Below are 18,568 nucleotides of genomic sequence, written 5' to 3' on the forward strand. Positions count from 1 at the left end.
GTGGCTCCCGTGTTCCTTGACAGGCCCTCCAAATCAAACACACTCATTCGTTCACTCTGACGGTCCCCACGTAATAATTAAAACACATAAAAAATACAACAATAATGGGGTAATAAAAAGTGGGTAGGTACGGATCCTGTTCAGAGTTGACCAATGCTGGTGAGGAAGGTCAAAACCTGGCACCTTTTGTGAAGGGTCTTTTAGATAACTGCTTGTATCTGGGCAACCCATTTGGCTTTCCGCTGTGTGTTGATGTCATAGTTGTTAGACAGCTGTTGAGCCAGTGCCAGAGAGGCTCCATTGTATCAATGGCCAAAGAGGCTGATGAGGGGTAATTCTGCCAAGTACTGCAGCCAACCTCTCAGTCCAGAAATTAGTAAGTTACTTCAGAGTAAATTGGAGTTATTCCCCAATCTATTCATTCCAAACTTTTCATTGTCAGAGAGGAGACACAACCTGGGACAAGAAGCAGCAATATATCTCCCTTACGTATGGATTCCAATGGGAAAGACTATTCAAAATAAATTTCCCTTGCATCTAAAGGCCCAGCAAAAGTTTTTTTCATACTTGGGGTGTATGAACTGTTTTGCTTCTTCATTTAGGACCGACTGTGAGGCACGACTGAAAGATGTAGAGGAAAAACATCATAGCAACCAAAGCAACCACAACATTCAAATTTAGAACATTTTTTCTCAGTTTATATTATGAACTAACAATTTTATTTCCAGTGATATTTAAATAATACATAATGGATATTAAATGCAAGCAGTTGAAGTACTGTATAAAGATACAAACCACAGCTTAAATATATTAAATATACAAGAAATTATGTTAAAACTATACAAGAACACTATTTTTTCCTTGCAATCTACATAAAAGAGGTAGCTATAGCTTGATTGATTAAAAAGACTGCAGCATGACTTTTAGAGACAAAATATATTTTGTTAATTATTACATCTTTTTAAGATGCATATCAACCCATTACTTCCCAGAGTCCTTGCAATGTGAATCCATCTTTTAGCTTCTCTATGGCGAGTCCTAGCTCTTCGGAAAAAACAGGCTCACGGTCTTGTTGCTATTTGCAGGACAACAAGAAGGGGGGAAAAAAGTAAGTTGTGGCTAATAGTGTTAACAAGAAACTAATTCACTTTTATTGTAACTTAAAAAATACCTTGTTTCCATCAGCAAAATAAGCCTATGATATAAAAATAAAAATAAGTTATTGTGGCATTCAGCATTATTTTTAATTGAAATTCAGGCAGTAAATCAATTCATTGAAAAACTTCGATTACCTCAAAGACATCAACATTTACTTAGTATTAAATAAAATGAATTCATTTTCAATTTAAACTGTCTTAAAACTGTTTTTTAAGACATTCCTATTAATATGTATAATCTTACATAACTATTCTAAATATAAAACTTATGGCAAATAAACAATTAGCTTTGATCTGATACATCACATGCAACTAAACAAACTGATTTATTCCTAGTATTAAAGAGAGAGTTGGGATTTCTTGTTTAGTGTAACAACAATTGTTATAAATAAGCAAATGAATAAAGGACAACTACCGTATTTTTTGGAGACTAAGACGCACCTTTTTCCCTTAAAAAAGAGGCTAAAAATCTGGGTGTGTCTTATACACTGAATACAGCATTTTTTGCCTCCCGAAACTCCGCCCCTTCACCAAAATGGCCGAGCATAGCTTTTAGAAGGCTTTCAGAGAACTCCTGCAGGCTGGGGAGGGCAGAAATGAGAGAAAAATGGCCCGTTATTTGCCCTCCCCCAACCCCCAGCAGCACACAATAAGCTTTCTAAAGGCTATCCATGCCCTTTTTTTGATTAAAAAACGAGCCCGTTTTTGTGAAAAATGGACCATTTTTTGCTCGTTTTTGCCCCAGGTGTACTCTACAAGCCTCCTAAGGGATATTCATGCCCTTAAAAAAAAAAACGGGCCCCTTTTTGCGAAAAATGGCCCATTTTTCGGAGGTTTGCAGAGTGCAAAAACCTTTTTTTTAAATTTTCATCTTCAAAACCTAGCTGTGTCTTATACTCCGAAAAATACAGTACCAACATTTAATTGGTAACTTCTTGGGTTACTTGATTAATAGCATAAAATGACAATTGTTAGTGAAATATTACATCCAAAAGTTTATTAACATTTTGATCTGGGCTGTGAGTTCATTATAATTTACTGACCAGTTTAGTACGCTAGGTGTATAGGGAAACAATACAAAAGTTATTAGTTTTAAGAGACGCTTACCACAAAGGCATCTGTTGGCTCATTTGCCTCTATTTCCACATCTTCCTCTATTTGTTCTACTTTCAAATCTTCTAGCTGTTGAGGCTGAATATTGATAAGGAAAACAATTTGAAACAACACCTACATTTCTTTAATACCATTAAACAAAAGCAGGAATTGATTAAAATTTCAAAAAGTGTACCTTTTCTTCCATTTCATAGTCTACTCCAAATATAGGACTGACTGAAAATACTCTATGCAATGAATTTATTTCTTTTGCAGTTTCCTCCAGTTTTTCAACTGGGTCAATCTTAAATCCAAGCACATATCCTCCAGTCTGTAAAAGAGTAATATGTTAAATAAAATGTACACAATAATTATGCTTGAACATAATTTATAGTAATTCATAGTAAATCAAGCATATTTTACAAACTTTAAAATGATTCATTATCATACGATAAGTCAATGCATAGTATTATTACTTTAAATCATGGTTAAATATGTAATATATTGAGATAAATTAAACTTCTTAACCAGACATGCAGAAAGATACCATCTATCTATCACATAGGAGATATATTATATACGTGTGTGTACATGTGTGCGTAAGTGTATATACTTATGTATATATACACACATATTGCCTAATATGTATGTATGTATGTATATATTATAATATAATACAATGCATTTTAGTTGGCTTTTCATGTACTCATTTTCATGTACCATTTTTTTGTGAATGAGTACAATTTTTAAGATATTGTTACCAAAGAAACTGGACAATTCAAGGCTGGAAGCTATTTTTAAATACTAATCTCAGCAGCAGCATAAGGAAAGTAATCAGCAATGACACATGCATTTCCAAAGCCATTTATTCACAGTCTTTCTTTAACTTCTCAGAAGCAGATACCTTCAATACTGCACTTACAATTTTTATAGGAACATATTGCTCAAAAATAGTACATGACTAATCTGGAATGCCATGTTTTATTCAGAGATCTGATTGGTCACCTGCTGCTAATTTATCATGGTTATTTTCATTACTTATGTTTATTTACCAAGTGTAATACTAGGCTACTATATTATGCGAATCAAAGCAACAATTTCTCTAGAAATGGTATATGAATGGAAAGAAATAAACTATGCCATTAGTTTCTTACCGCCTGAGAACTTTCAATGACAAGTGCCAAGCCAAATTTTGAATCTCTAATCTTTATAGTACGCTGGATGCAAAGATTATAAAAATATATATGTTAAAACATTTTAAAAATAAGCTTCTTAACAAAAGTAACTGAAAATATCGATACAATCTCTTGAAATTAAGATCTTTATAATTATGCAAAATATTTGAAAAGACAAAACCAAAAATGACACACTAAAAAGGAAATGAAAAAGCTAACTTTTGTGAATTTCAACCAGAATTTAATATTTGTATGGTTGCTTCCACAACACTTTTAGTTGCCATAACAATAATTACCTTGGAAACCAAATAATGTTTGGCACATTTAAAGAGTGATATAATTTCCTAATTTAGACCATGACATCCAAAGCGAAGTTTCTAGTTTACACACACCTAATGCCACTCATCATACCACCTCTAATATGTCCTATTGCTTAATTTCCTTTCCCCAGTTTCACTAGAGTGAAAATACCACTAACGTGCCTCATAAATGTGATAGAGATCTTTAGTACTAATTAGACATGAGTGTTGTGTAATTTGCACGTTTTTAAAAAAATGACAAACAGTTGAGGGAGATAGACATGTCAATGGTTAATTTGTAATGATGTGTGTGACGTCTCCACTACTTATCCACTATCTCAACAAAAAGTTAATTAGTCTGAGAAATGAGTCTTCCTCTTCTATGAGATTGCAATTAGGAATGGAAAGCTTAAACATTTCCTTTTCAAATGACGCCATCCTAATAATTACAGCCATTTGAAAATGGAGTACCATATTAACAAAGTGATAGCTTCACAGATAATTAAACCCTAACAAGCCACACACCCTCTTCTTATGAGCACATATAGGTGATCTGGGAGGGGAGCTGAAAGATTATTGATTTCAGCCTGCAAGAGCCAAATATACATTTTGCACAATTAAAATAATATCATACATAATTACTAATAAGAGATATAATTGTAGCTACTTACAATTTGCAGATATGGTATACTGACATTAAAGCTATCGTTCATATTAGCGTGCCAAACTACTCTTACATTTGTAATAAAAAATGTACCCAGGTTTCCCTAGAAAAAGAAAGAAAGCAAAGTAAACCTGGTTCCTTGGAGCTTTCATATTTCTATGCATTTGTGTAAAGTCTAAATAGAACAGCACATTTTCTAAAGTAAACCCAACATCTAAATGCTTATTTAAATAAGAAACTCATTGGGAATCACCTGTAATAGAAAGAAATCATGGCACAAAGGAGGAAACTCTCTGGCGTTCCTGCCAAGTTCTCAAAATAATACGCCATTCAAATACAATGGCATGCAAGTTAAATTTAGGTTGTTCCAGAGGCAACTACTGACATCAAAGCGACAGTATTCAAACAGAGCTGTTTTGCTCTGCCATGCTGATTTTCTTCCTATTTTTAGCTAAATTCTTAGATGTTAAACAAACTGTATGTTAGAAAGTATTTCCTTTGTGAGTTTTTTTTAAAAAAATATTTCCTGGGATCCAACTGGATAAGCTGTGCCGATTCATGATTGTAATAAAGATTTGATTTGATTCACAGTTAGAAACAACTGAGCAACAATTGCCAGAAAACAGCTGCACCGACAGTTGTAAGAGCCCCTGGGGTGGTCCATGTTACATTGCTGTTCTGCGAGCTACACTGGCTATCAGTCTGTTTCCGGGTCCAATTCTGGGTGCTGTTATCACCTTTAAATCCCTTTGTGGTTATGGATCCAGACTAGCTGAGAAACTGATTTACCCTGATGGGATTGGCCCACCCTATTTCTGCCGGCAGAAAGGGGTATGCTGTGGACCCCAATAACCAAGGAATTTCTCCTGGCAGACTCCAGAAGAAGAGCCTTTTCAGCTATGGCTCCCACTCCATGGAACATCTCGTCCCTTGAGGTCGGATCTGCTCCCATCATTTTGGCCTTCCAAAAGGTCTTGAAGACATATGTCTATGCCAATTAGCCTGGGGTCTTAACGGGCGTGTGGGAGGAGGGGCATTTTGAAAGTGGCTAATGCCTCCTCCCCACCTACTCCCTGGGTGCATTTTGTTCGCTCCTTATCCATCTTGCTTAATTTTTAGTTTTTTAATTTAAGATCCTTATTTATTGTTTTAAGTGCATTTTGTTCAATGACTATAAGCCACCTAGAGTTGCCTTTGGAGAGATGGTAGGCATCGCAGCTTGGTAAGTTGATAAATATATAAATAGATAAGTACTTCTGATCCCAGTTTTTAAGGAGCTACAATATTTCATTATTATATAATACAAGTTTAATAGGAGTCAAAGTTGACAGATCATAGTTTTAGTGGTTCCTGCTGTAGAGAAGAAAACAACATTTCTTAATGATTTGATTTGAAGTATTAATGCTAAAACAATCTACTATCCCTACATAATATATAATATAATCAAATAGTTTGTGTACAGGTTATACAATCCTTTTGGCACATTAGGCGCTTTTAAAGAAACCACTTTCTTAATATTGTTTTCTCATGCTACATCATACCTGGTCACTAGATAAGTTCCAAACGCCATTTATTTTGTTGTACACTTGTTCTTTTGGTAACAATCTCAATTGCTTGTTCTGAATTAATGCGGATCTCAACTTCAGCTCACGGTACATTTTCGATGTTTCGTAAGCTCTACAAATAGTGGAACACAGTGTTTTAACATTTTCATTTTTAACCGCATTTTATTTAAACGTATCCAGGAAACAGTCCATTTTGTGTACAATTCAGTCCAATTAATTTATGGATGAGTAAACTGACCATATTAAGCAGCAGTTAAAAAATATACAGAAAAAAGACAGTATATCAGCATCCCTGTAGTCAATCTCAGTCTTCTGTAAGTGTCCCATCTTGTTCTTGATATTTTTTGAGGTAAAAGATGCAGACTCATAGAAATACACTCAATGCACAAAATATAAGTTTATCCTTAATATCCAACTATTTCTAAGATTTTTAAGAAAAAACTTTAAGTAATCAGTCCTTGCTACAATGTATTCTTTACACTTAAATAAGGCAGCAATTCTCAACCTTTTCTTCATCACGGACCGCCTTTTAATGCCTTTGGGGTCAGAGACCTCCAAGACTTAACGTAAGATTTAAATCATATTTCTTCAAGCCTTCACAGACACAGACACCCCCCCCCCCCCATGACGACACTGTAGATCCTCATGGGTCCGTGGCCCAGAGGTTGAGAACCACTGAAATAAGAATTTTTCTGCAAATGGAACTCCATGAAATCTCCCATACTTTGCCATAGAATTGAGTTATTCAAACTATGCTCTGGAAAAAGCACTTCTAAGAGGTTGAGGCATGTAGATTGTTAAGCACTTTTCTACTGAAAAAACTATTTGAGTTGTGCCACCTCTTTCAAAGCCTGCTTAAGGGATACCGCCAGCAACATCCATCCAGGAATATTTATTTCAATTTTTTCTTGGCCTTCAGGCCTGTTTGAGTTGGCAGTTGAATATTATATTTATATATATATATTTATATATTTTATATATTTTTATATATATATATATGTTATATTTATGCTGATAAATAAATAAAGGGAGACTAGTATAGACCTATTTCAAGCTATTTAGCTCTCATCAGCTAGCCATACCCTTGCTGGGAATCGAACCTGTGCTTAATATATATATATATTTAAAGTCACAACCCCTGGTATGCCCAAATATGGGAGGAAGGTCACACTTCCATTCTCTGCCTTCGGCTCGTCACAAGAGACCATCCAGACAGAAACCCAATATTTTTTTACTGTTGCCTTTTTGTTACATTTGTTATATTTGTGCTGATAAATAAATAAAGGGAGACATCTGCCTAAGAGGCAATAGAGCACAGGTTCGATTCCCAGCATGGGTATGGCTAGCTGATGAGAGCTAAATAGCTTGAAATAGATCTATACTAGTCTCCCTTTATTTATTTATCAGCACAAATATAACATACATATATATATATATATATATATATATATATATATATATATATATATATATATATATATATATATACATACATACATACATACATACATACATACATACATACATATATATATATATACACACACACACACACACACATACATATATACATACACACACACACACACACACACACATATATATATTAGAATATAAATAGTATATTTAAACACATTATAAAATATCTATTTGTTATTTGAAAAGCTGTAGTGCAAGAAGACTTGCTGTACAAAAAATAATTTAAGTAAAAAGATAAAGATGCGTAACTGAACAACCCTCTTCTCTGGAAAATTGCTTGGCTGAAAACATGAACATTTCATCCAGAAGTTGGGAACATACTGAAATGTTTTTTTCTACAAATTGCATTAAACTCAGATGGTTGATACTGTAGGAATTTGAAAACAATATTACTATTCCTCAGTAAAATAGTCCTTTTAAGACAGTTATTTCCTGATGATGGCATGCATAACTCAGGAACTGGCCTTGAAGTGAGATGGGCAGCAAACAAATTTAATTAACAATAACAATAATAATAATTGTTTAGCTGGGATTCAGATTAACTAGCTATCATTTGAATTAGAACAAAAAGGATACAAACAAAAGTAGAACTAAACAATGATATAAATTCGTTTCTTGGAAAACAATATTTCCTTGTTTTTAATCATTTATGGACCTAAAATTTATGGACCTAAAATTTTTGATAATCATTAGTAGCATTTAATATATTCAGAAGAATATCTCTCTCTGCATGTGTGTATACGTATTTAATTAAAAAGCCCTAAAATAAAATACCAGTACCTGTCATGGACTTTTAAAATGTACAAAATGCAGAGATTGTGGAAAAGGGATGGTAAGGGAAGGATTTTTAAATAAAGAGCAGAGTAAATGTGCCAGAGTAAATGTAAATATTGAACTGTATTCTATTTCAAACCAACACAGCACAATTTCTGAAAATTAATATACCATATGTAACTAACTAATTTTGTAAGGGTTGCTTTAGTGAATCTTTTTTGTTTCTACATAAAACTTTTAAAAAAACCTTAAATACCTGTGAACAGAAATAACAGAAGAAAAAAGTCTGGGGCTTCCAGGAATCACATTTGTAAATATGAATTCAAAACGTGTGTTATTGCATTTGCTCAAGATATAAAGTGCTTCGGTTTGTCCTCTTAATTTCTATAAGGGAAAATATCAGATTTAATATCTTATCGCAGTTTTTAAAAGAAATGAACATTATAGTCATTTAACATTTCTGAACAATATTATACAGAGTTGCTTTTAATGAAACCTCAGTTTTTGAGAGATACAAATGTGTGGTACATTTTTAATCTGCCGTGTCACAAATGCCTTGAATAGATAACAACTCACATATTATAAACCCAGGTTCAGTAAATGTAGAGCACATAAAGGATCCTTTCGGTTAAATTACACATTTAATAAAACATGTGAAGTGAATTTTAATTATGAACTCATTAAATAAAGCTGACCTACATTAAAATTCCAATTATTTATGACTATACTAATCAATATCATTGTTCTTTCTTCCCACTTCTCTCTCTCTTTTCTCTTATGGGTCAAATCTGAAGACCCAAACTATATTAACAAAGATGCTATTGTATTAAATGATGTGGAATAATGTAGAATTAGGAGAACATTTATTTTAATGTGAGATGATAGATCTATAACTACCTGGATGATATTACAAGATATCACATAAATATATTTGATTACTATTATTACTTTTTAAGAGTTATTTTCCTGTCTTTTGTAAAACTTCTAGTTATTATTGACTTAACCTGTTAAAGAACATTAGAAAGAGAATGAAATCTGGGCTAGGAATTTAGCCTTTGGAGGCTCATCAAATAGTCTTTGGGTTATGATGACAACTGGGACTAGAATTTCTGTTGCTAAGTGATGCAGTCGTAACCACATTCTATAGCAGTGATGGCTAACCTTTTTGTCCTCGTGTGCCCACACCCATAAGGCAATGTGTGCATGACACCCCCATGTGCCCCACCCCCTGTGTATGCGCAGGTGATGCCTGGTCCTTCTCCCTGTGCCTGTGTGCACAACCTCTTGCACCCAGTTGTGGGCATAGCAGGCCTCCCTGAAGCCCCCTGGGACCAAAAACAGGGCATGGGTTTGCACCGCGCACCCTGCATTTCCCCACCCCTTGCACATGTGACCCCCCCTTGATCCCCACGCATGCGCACACATTTCCTGCATGTGTGGCAGAGACCCAAAAATAAGCTGGCCGGCGGGAGACAAGTGCGCATGCATGGTGGAGCTGAGCGACGGCTCACATGCCTGGAGAGGGCTTTGCGTGCCACCTGTGGCACGTGTGCTATATGTTCACCATCATGGTTATACAGCAATGGAAATCCGAGAAATCCCAGTTGCTATCATAACCCTAGGACTACATGAGGACTTTACATGTTCATGACATGGGAGGAGGGAGTCTCAGGCAAGCAGGCTAAGAAGCAATAGCAATAGCAATAGCAGTTAGACTTATATACCGCTTCATAGGGCTTACAGCCCTCTCTAAGCGGTTTACAGAGTCAGCATATTGCCCTCAACAATCCGGGTCCTCATTTTACCCACCTCAGAAGGATGGAAGGCTGAGTCAACCTTGAGCCGGTGAGATTTGAACAGCCGAACTGCAGAACTGCAGTCAGCTGAACTAGCCTGCAGTGCTGCATTTAACCACTGCGCCACCTCGGCAAGACCTAGGTGTGTGTATATGTTGTGGGCAGGCATTATGGAGCATGTGTAGGCAGGTGCTGCAGGAAGGTGCTAGATTTCTGTGGGCAGATGCTATGGAGTGTGAAAATTGACTTGCGACCTCCTGCCAACTTCTCTATTTATTTTGTTTTGTGGGAAGCTGGCAAGGTAGGTCACAAATGTGACCGTGGGATGCCATAATTGCGAACTGGTTCCCAAGCACAGAATCATTATCATGTGATTAAGGATGCTGCAATAGATGGAACTTTGAGGATCAGTTGTAAGGCCCCCCATGTTCAGTGCCATTGGGACTTTGAACAGTTGTTGAATGGCTGCCGTAAACCAAGGACTACTTGTATTTCCTTGCTTAAATACCAACATTGAAGAATGGAAGGAGATAGAATATAGTACCCTTCCACAAATAGTACTATTTCAATTTAGGAAATAGATAATCTACGTCAGTGGTTCCCAAACTTTTTCAGTCCACCGCCCCCTTGGTGTTACAAACTGATCCTCAGTGCCCCCCACCCAGTGGTGGAATTCAATTTTTTTTACTACTGGTTCTGTGGGTGTGGCTTGATGGGCGTGGCTTGGGGGGTCATATGACTGGGCAGTTTGCCTGACGGAAGGAAGATAGTAACAGTAAAATTCAAAACTGTAACAATTAATTGCACATTTTTTCAAAATCCAATTTAAAAAACTTTTTAGTTAATGTTAATTCAACAAAATTATTGAACATGATCCAGTGATACCAGGTTTTCAAAGTTTGATAGTCATTTATCAAGAACCTTAGTAACTAGTAACTTAGTAAACTCAGTAAAATTTAGTAACTACTTCACTGTTTAGTAAAATCTTAATGTGATGGATGGGCTTGATGAAGTGATCAAAATTGGGATGCTTGTCAACTGGCTCATTTTATGACGGTTTCAAGGGTCATGTGGTCCCCTTTTGTGACTTCTGACAAGTGAAGACAATGGGGAAGCCAGATTCGCTTAACAACCATGTGACTCACTTAACAACTGCAGAGATTCACTTTAACTGTGGCACAAAAGGTTGTAAAATTCACTTAACAAATGTTTCACTCAACAACAAAAAATTTGGCCTCGGTTGTGACCGTAAGTGTTGGCTGCCTCCCAGTGAGCCGGGGAGAGAGGGAGGGGCATCAGATGTGTTTCAGAAATACATCCCTAGTGTTTTTCTCCAGTCCCCGGGGAGTGTGTGTGTGTGGGGGGGGCACACCTGGCATTCCTCCAGGTGCCCAGAACCAGCTTTTTCCCATGGAATGCCAGGGAGACACAGGAGGTCACCACCCCAGCAGCGAGTCCCCCCCGGATGCTCGAAGCAGTCACCCATCTAGGCCCCCATCGACCCTGGGCCAAGTCCGAACCTGCAGGAAGCAGCAGCGTCCCCCTTCCCTCCCGTGCATCCTCACCTGAGTCCTTCCCCCCTTAAACGGGGAAACTTCAGCAGGCAGGATTGGTGGGTGACGCTCATCGCCTAGGAGACAGGAAGGCTGGTGGGGGGGCTTTGTGACCCTCTGCATTGCCTGCGTGTTCTGACCAGGGCTCTGCAGGGTGCGGAGAATTCGGGGCCAAGAGACCCGTGTCCTAAGTCGGCCTTGGACCGCATTTCCCCCCACCCCACCCTCCCGGTCCCTGCGCCAAGGCTTGTCCGGGTCCCCGAAGGGCATCCGGCGCAGCTGCTGCCTTGCCCACCGCTGGCCAGGAGAGGTGGCAGGAGGAGATAGAGCCCAGGCTGTGCAATCCTCCGCTTCTTATGGAGCAAATGAAGAGAAAGACAAATCGGGTGAGGAAGCAGGACGGCTGACACGAGGAAGCATCTGCGGGACAGAACTGCGTGGGGAAGAGCCACGGCTGGCCATCCAGCCCAGCACCCGCCACTCCAGGTAAGCCGTTGGGAAAGGGAGAGATGGGGTTTGGGGGGGGCATTGTCCTCTTCTTGGGGATAAGAGCTGTGGCTTCAGGCAGCTGCCTGCCTCTTACCCTACAAACCTATGACAGACTTGGAAGGGACCTTATAGTTCATCTAGTGATCTAGTCCCTTGCCTCTTAGTGTCCCCCTGCCACCCCCCCTGCCTCTTAGCGCCCTGACGCCCCCTTGCCTCTTAGCACCCCCCTAAGTCATCCCATCGCCCCACAGGGGGCGGTACCGCCCACTTTCGGAACCACTGATCTATGTGCTTCTATTTGAGCTGCAGAAGAGGCTTATTCTGTGTTTGGAACATACTTATCAATTTGTGAATGCTAGCTGACATCAAATCAGAAGGCATGACCATAAACATACACTGTGGTTTATATACCAAATCTTTCATAGCTTTAGCAAAATCTATATTTTTGTTATTAATTTCCTTTTTGATAGCACTGCCTATATTTTTATTCTGTGTACAACTGTATAAGTATTTGTCAGATTAAGTGAAGAACTTAATGGAACTCAATGAATTCATTAAAGTCAATGCCATATATAAAACTTTAATATCACTAATGTTCTTGCGTTTGAAATTTAAGGAGCATCTGTAAAGGAAACCAAATAATGATGAGCAAGTTATGTTATTTTAAAACAACATATCTCTTTTGAAAAATATTCTGTATGCTTCAAAATTAATTTTGTAATCTCACCGAGTTAGCAGTTCTTGTTGTTGTATTCACAAAGCAATTGTAGCCAACAGCTAAATAATTAGGAAAAGAAACACAGCATTATCTCTGGTACTGTTAAGTGAAATGAAGCAAAATAATTTTTCATTTTTAACAATTCCAGATTAATATACAATATCCAGAGTGCTTTGAAATCATCTACTATTGCTTCATACGTCTCAAACAAAAAAATTTAAGACAGTGTGAGGAATGTGAATGTAATACCACAGAGTACGCTGAATAGCAATTTTGATTCTACCATTGTTATCTATAGAACAGACCTCAAAAATCTCTTTCCAATTCACTTCTTTTAAAATGCTCCATGCAAATCTCATCTTACCACTCCTTTACTACCAACAATAGCAGAAAAAGAAACAAGTTCACCACCTGCCACCTGTAACTGCTCTATCAGTCTTTTCATTAGGAGTATGATACACGTTAAAATACATCACACATTTTTTTAAGCTTTCACATAACCATCACCTCTCCTCCTCCTGCCCAAGATGCTACTACTTTAAGGACTCTCATTACAATTAATGAAATAACAGTATCTTTTTTCAGTTTGATGAGAATCTGAAAAGGGTCAGGTTATTTTAATAACAGCTAATATGTCAGGCCCAAGCCCAGAGATGACACGGGAAAATCCAATAGAATACCATCTTTTATTTGCTTATACCTAATGCACAGAATGTTACCAAACTAAAGATGAAATCTTCTAATTTAACTAGGTATATACTGAGTGATTCTAGACTATGGCTACCCCGAAGCTTTTTCTTCCTCCAGCTTGGAACTGTACAGTATCTTAATCTGGGTCTCTCTCTGGGAAGCTCTTGTGTTGCCAAAACTCTGCCCCACTGCCTCTCCAGGTACACCTTCTGTCACAAAATAACAGCCAATACTGTTGTTATATGTTGCAGTAGTGATGCTATAAATCATCAGGAATCCTCGGAGATTATGGTGATAATTTGACAGATTTGACAAACACATCAGAGAGACTTTTTGGCTGACATTTTAAAAACTGTACATTATTAACAAGTGGGGATGTGTGGATAGACAAAATATGCATTAAAAAACAAAATGATACTTACAGAGGTTGACTCTAGGCAATACAACAGAATGCCAAATAATTCTTAAGTTTGTTACTAAGAGTCTGCCTAGAAATTAAAAAAAATCATTGGAATTTTTACATCTAATAACTTTATTTTTACGTATGAGAAACGGGGAAAAAAATGCATGAACGCATGGGCAACTGGACATATAATCAAATATAATGTAAAACAGCAATGATTTTTGACCAACAATCCAGAGAGAAATCCTGTTAATAAACTTAGCTGTTGTTTCTCTTTTTTAACTTATTCCAACTGGAAGTAATTTTAATAGGTCCCCATGAGATGGCTGCTAGAAAATGAACTACACCTATTACAGGAAGGATTCACCAGCCTGTTCCTAGTTTAATAATAGACAGCAGCTGTGGCATGCACAGGCCTGCTAGATCAGGTCAAGCCGGTCTTAGGCAAGCATTTTGTTTCTCACAATGACCAGCCAAATGCTCTGGGAGATTTACAAACAGAAAATGGGACATAGCATCCCTCTTTGGTCTCTGCACTGTAACTGCTTTTTTGAAGCATGCTGCCCCAAACTGGAGATAACATTGAATCTTCAAAACCTTGGCCAATCTGTCCTCCAGAATCCTTCTGTCCTGTTAGACTGAGGGTCTCCTGTACTTACAAATATTTTCAGTGTAGATAACGCAATATTGACTAATAAGTATCCACACTGAGGGAATGAGTTTGCTCTCAATATATAGGATATAAAAGAATATAATACAGTTACAGAACAAGATAAATAAACACTGTGAATGCCATCCCTAGAAGCAAACAATCTTAGGTAAGCATTTATGGGGGAAATAAACTAAGGAAGCAAAACATTAAAGGGTAAGGCAAAGATTTCAAGAGCTAGTTGTTTTGTAGATTTGAGAAAAGTGAAAAAAAACCCCACCTAATACCAGATAGCACGGGGAAAAGCGGAAGATAAATACTTTAACAAATAAAGGCAATTGTGGCCTTCAAATCAGTGCTATACAATGATATTCCCTGTAATAAATTCAGATAATCGTGAACCACAAACTGCAGAAACAAAATAAAATTCATCTACATCCATGGGGGATACCTTAATTTGACAGAAGTATATTTATTAATTAAAAGAGACTATCATTAATGCAAACACCCCCCCCCCAAAAAAAAAGAGTTTTAGGAGATGAAATATCTGGGGAAAAACAGAAAAATAAACATCCTCATTCTCTCTCATTCTACTCTGAATGCATGATTTTGTATTGCACATGTTCAAAATCAACCAACCAGAAAAACTTTTCTTTCTTTGAAATGGGTGTGGAACAAATTTAACCAACTTTTAAAAACCCTATGTTACCTTTCTGTCCATTGTTGCCTTTGGTATCTTCAATAGGCTCCAAACAATCAATGAGGACCTCTCCTGGTCTCATTTTCATTTGCCTAAAGCAATATTATATTCTTAGATATTGCTATAAATAGTCGTCTTGTTTTTAATTACAGAGGTCAGTCATAGTTCATTGAATGTGAATGGCATTCTGAGAGATAACAATTATATACAACTCCCCCCCCCTCCCCAGCCTACAATTTCTGTGAAAGGGCTTCTCCTATACCAGGTTGCCATCACTCTTTTGCCAAAAACCCCATTCAAGAACTTCTTAAAAAATAAATAGCTATCCTGTCTTCACATTTAAGATCTAAAAGGAAAAATAAATTGGGATAAGAAAGTAAAAGACAGCACTACAATAATTCTTAATTATAACTATCAAGCTTCCCAGTGGCCCAGTCCCATCCCAGTGTTATAAACAATCCTGTTCAGAATCACATTTCAAGTACAGTGAAGCAGGTCCACCTGGATGGGAAACCAACGATAATATCATTTTTAATATATTTTGCTTCCGAATGATTCAATTCAAGGGGTTTTCTCTTGAACCATTACATTTACAGCTAATTCTTTTGAAGGTTCAATTAATTTTATATCAACAGGCACATCAAATATTCATATTGCCAAATGATTTCCAGCCATAAAACTGTTAATATCCTTTCTTTGTTCAAAACAGAAGACAGCTTTTGAATTATGTTTTAATTTTGATTCAATCAAAAATGCTCAATATCTGCTCTAACGCCCCTCAAGTTACAGATAACAACCCTAGTAAGATGTGAAGGAGCCAGTTTAGTGTAGTATTTAATGCAGCAGGCTAGAATATGGGAGAAGCCACTTCATGCCATTGGGCATGAAGCCACTTAGGTGACCTTGGGCCAGTCCCCCTCCCTTAATCCTAAGAAAGGGTAGATAGTCCTTGACTTACAATGTGTTTAGTGACTGCTCAAAGTTATAACAGCACTGAAAAAATGACTTATGACCATTTTTTCATACTTAAAACCATTACAACATCCCCATGGTCATGTGATCAAAATTCAAACACTTTCCAACTGGCTCTTATTTATGACGGTTGCAGTGTCCTGGACTCATATGATCCCTTTTTTGTGGCCTTCTGATGCAATCCCTCAATCAGGGAAGCCCGATTCACTTAACAACCATGTGACTAATTTAACAACTGCAGTGATTCGTGTAACAACTGGGGCAAGAAAGATCGTTAAAATGGGGCAAAATTCACTTAACAAATGTCGTACTTAGCAATGGAAATTTTGGCCTCAATTGCTATTGTAATTCAAAGATTACCTGTATTTCTAAAATCTAGACAAGAAAACAGAAAGGTGAATTGATATGTATATATGTATGTGTGGGTATATATGTATAAATAAATATATGTATGTATGTATGTATATATGTATGTATATATGTATATGTATATGTATGTGTATGTGTGCGTGTGTGTATGTATGTATGTGTGTGTATAATAATTTGAGCCCAAAATTTATGTTGGTAAGGGAGACACTTGTTAAGGGAGCTCTTTGCCTCATCTTATGACCTATTTTTGCCATATTGTTAAGGGAATCACTGCAGTTATTAAATTAGTAACATGGTTGTTAAGTGAATACGGCTTCCCCATTGACTTTGCGTGTCAGAAGACTGCAGAAGGGGATCCCATGACTCCGGGACACTGCCGATAAATGTCAGTTGTCAAGCATCTGAATGTAAATCACGTGACCGTGGGGAGGCTACAACAGTCATAGGTGTGAAAAATGGTCATCGGTCCTTTTTTCCCCAGTGGTGTTGTAACTTTGGTCACAAAATGAACCGTTGTAAGTCAAGGACCACCTGCCCCCTCCCCCTCCCCCCGTCACAGGGTCGACAGGGACCAATTAAGTGTGTGAAAGCCCCTACATGGGGATTTGAAATCCCGTGGATGGGGAGGGTCGAGGTCCATTGTGAGGACCGGCCGTCCCCATGGAGGCAGCGGGAGGAGGAAGCGCCCGCCCGTTGACCCGGCGCTCCTGTCAAGCCAGACCCTTCCAATCCGCGAGGGAGAGGCGAGAGGTGCGGGGACGCGCTCGCGCCACATCACTCACTGCCAAGAGATGTCAAAGCGAACATCTCGGTCCTCCCACAGCGAATCCGCCGTTGCAGCCCCCGCCATGACAACCGTCAAGCGGATCTCTGCGCTCCCGACTCCAGCTTCCCGACGGGCGCCGGCGAAGGACAAACTTCCTCAACTCGTTTGAAAAATAAAAACAACTGCCAGATTTACCCTTTGCATAGCGCTAGAGGGCGCTATTTCGGCTCAGAAGCGATGATAATTCCTCGGGACGCGTTTTCTCGACCTGCTCCTTTCCAGATGTGTTAAGGCTACAGCTCCCATAGTCCGTTTGCAGCTGGCTTGGAATAATGAAAGCCGTATAATTCTAATGCAGGGGGAACGGTTCTCAATTATTTTGGAAAAGGTGATTAATGTTAGTATATTGGCCGCCCGAGTTGAAGTTCAAGGGATTCTGACCAAACAGAAGACAGTCCACTGCCTTATTACATCCCAATTCTTATCTTCCCAATTTTATCAGGCAAACTTCTTGCATCGTTGAGAAATAGCAAAAAGCGGGGTGAAACTCCTATTTCAGAGTTCGAAAAGTCAGTCATAACAGAAACCAGCCTTAAGAGGCATAATCAGTTTAATGCAGTTAGAGGAATTTGTTCACGTCAGATTTATTTCCTTTCGGCTTAAAGTTTACAATTTTAGCTGCTAATTTCGATTTTATTACTCATTTTTGAGACTTACATTTTTAATGTATAGTTGTTTTAATTTAGAATTTAATAATTCTCATGGAAAAACTATTTGGAGAAAGCCACTGTTTTAAAACTGGCAAAATTCAGATTTAGTTAGGTTACTATGACAAAGATCTCCGACCCTGTAACTTTAAAAATTAGCTTTGTTATCAAAATTACGACTGCCAGTATTTTATTCTTTAAATAGGTGTTCAAATACATTCAATGCATATTATCTCAATAATTGTTTAAATTAGGTCCAAAGTTATGCCCAACCTTAAATATCTTGCTGAGCATGAAAGAAAATGTTAGATGGCAGCACCTGCTTGATTTTGGCAAGGTAAGGTAAGATCTGGTTAGTTCTGAATGTAAGATCATAAATAAGTATGAGTTATAGACTGGACAGACAAGTTAAAAGAATACTGAAAGTAAGTAATAGCAAACAGCTTTGTATTTGTGGCAAGCAAACTACATACTAAATATGTTTCTGAAGTTAACAGTGGTTGAATTTAACGCTAAGGAAATCCCCTTTTACACTCCTTTACGCAAACAAA

General features: G+C 37.6%; 2 protein-coding genes across 2 annotated transcripts in view; both read right to left on the reverse strand.

Annotated features, from left to right (window-relative positions):
* LOC116523514 (collagen alpha-1(XXVIII) chain-like) overlaps window positions 1-18,568 on the reverse strand; it is an 83,105-nt gene that overhangs the window by 8,344 nt on the left and 56,193 nt on the right. Inside the window, exons 37-43 of the mRNA XM_032238632.1 lie at window positions 8,462-8,589; window positions 5,929-6,064; window positions 3,404-3,466; window positions 2,446-2,580; window positions 2,265-2,348; window positions 1,172-1,195; window positions 979-1,075 (exon numbers count right to left, since the gene is read on the reverse strand). Of these exons, the coding sequence (XP_032094523.1) occupies window positions 979-1,075; window positions 1,172-1,195; window positions 2,265-2,348; window positions 2,446-2,580; window positions 3,404-3,466; window positions 5,929-6,064; window positions 8,462-8,589 (667 nt within the window). The remainder of the gene's footprint in view (window positions 1-978; window positions 1,076-1,171; window positions 1,196-2,264; window positions 2,349-2,445; window positions 2,581-3,403; window positions 3,467-5,928; window positions 6,065-8,461; window positions 8,590-18,568) is intronic.
* On the reverse strand, window positions 685-17,439 carry LOC116504289 (Bardet-Biedl syndrome 5 protein homolog). The gene is made up of 12 exons (XM_032211221.1): window positions 17,327-17,439; window positions 15,213-15,295; window positions 13,874-13,939; window positions 12,771-12,820; window positions 8,462-8,589; window positions 5,929-6,064; window positions 4,395-4,490; window positions 3,404-3,466; window positions 2,446-2,580; window positions 2,265-2,348; window positions 1,172-1,195; window positions 685-1,075 (listed from the first exon to the last, which is right to left on the reverse strand). Exons 1-12 carry the CDS (start codon window positions 17,392-17,394, stop codon window positions 974-976), a joined length of 1,035 nt encoding a protein of 344 aa, XP_032067112.1. The 5' UTR covers window positions 17,395-17,439; the 3' UTR covers window positions 685-973.

Source organism: Thamnophis elegans, chromosome 1 (assembly GCF_009769535.1).
Source record: "Thamnophis elegans isolate rThaEle1 chromosome 1, rThaEle1.pri, whole genome shotgun sequence".
Classification (NCBI taxonomy): Eukaryota; Metazoa; Chordata; class Lepidosauria; order Squamata; family Colubridae; genus Thamnophis; species Thamnophis elegans.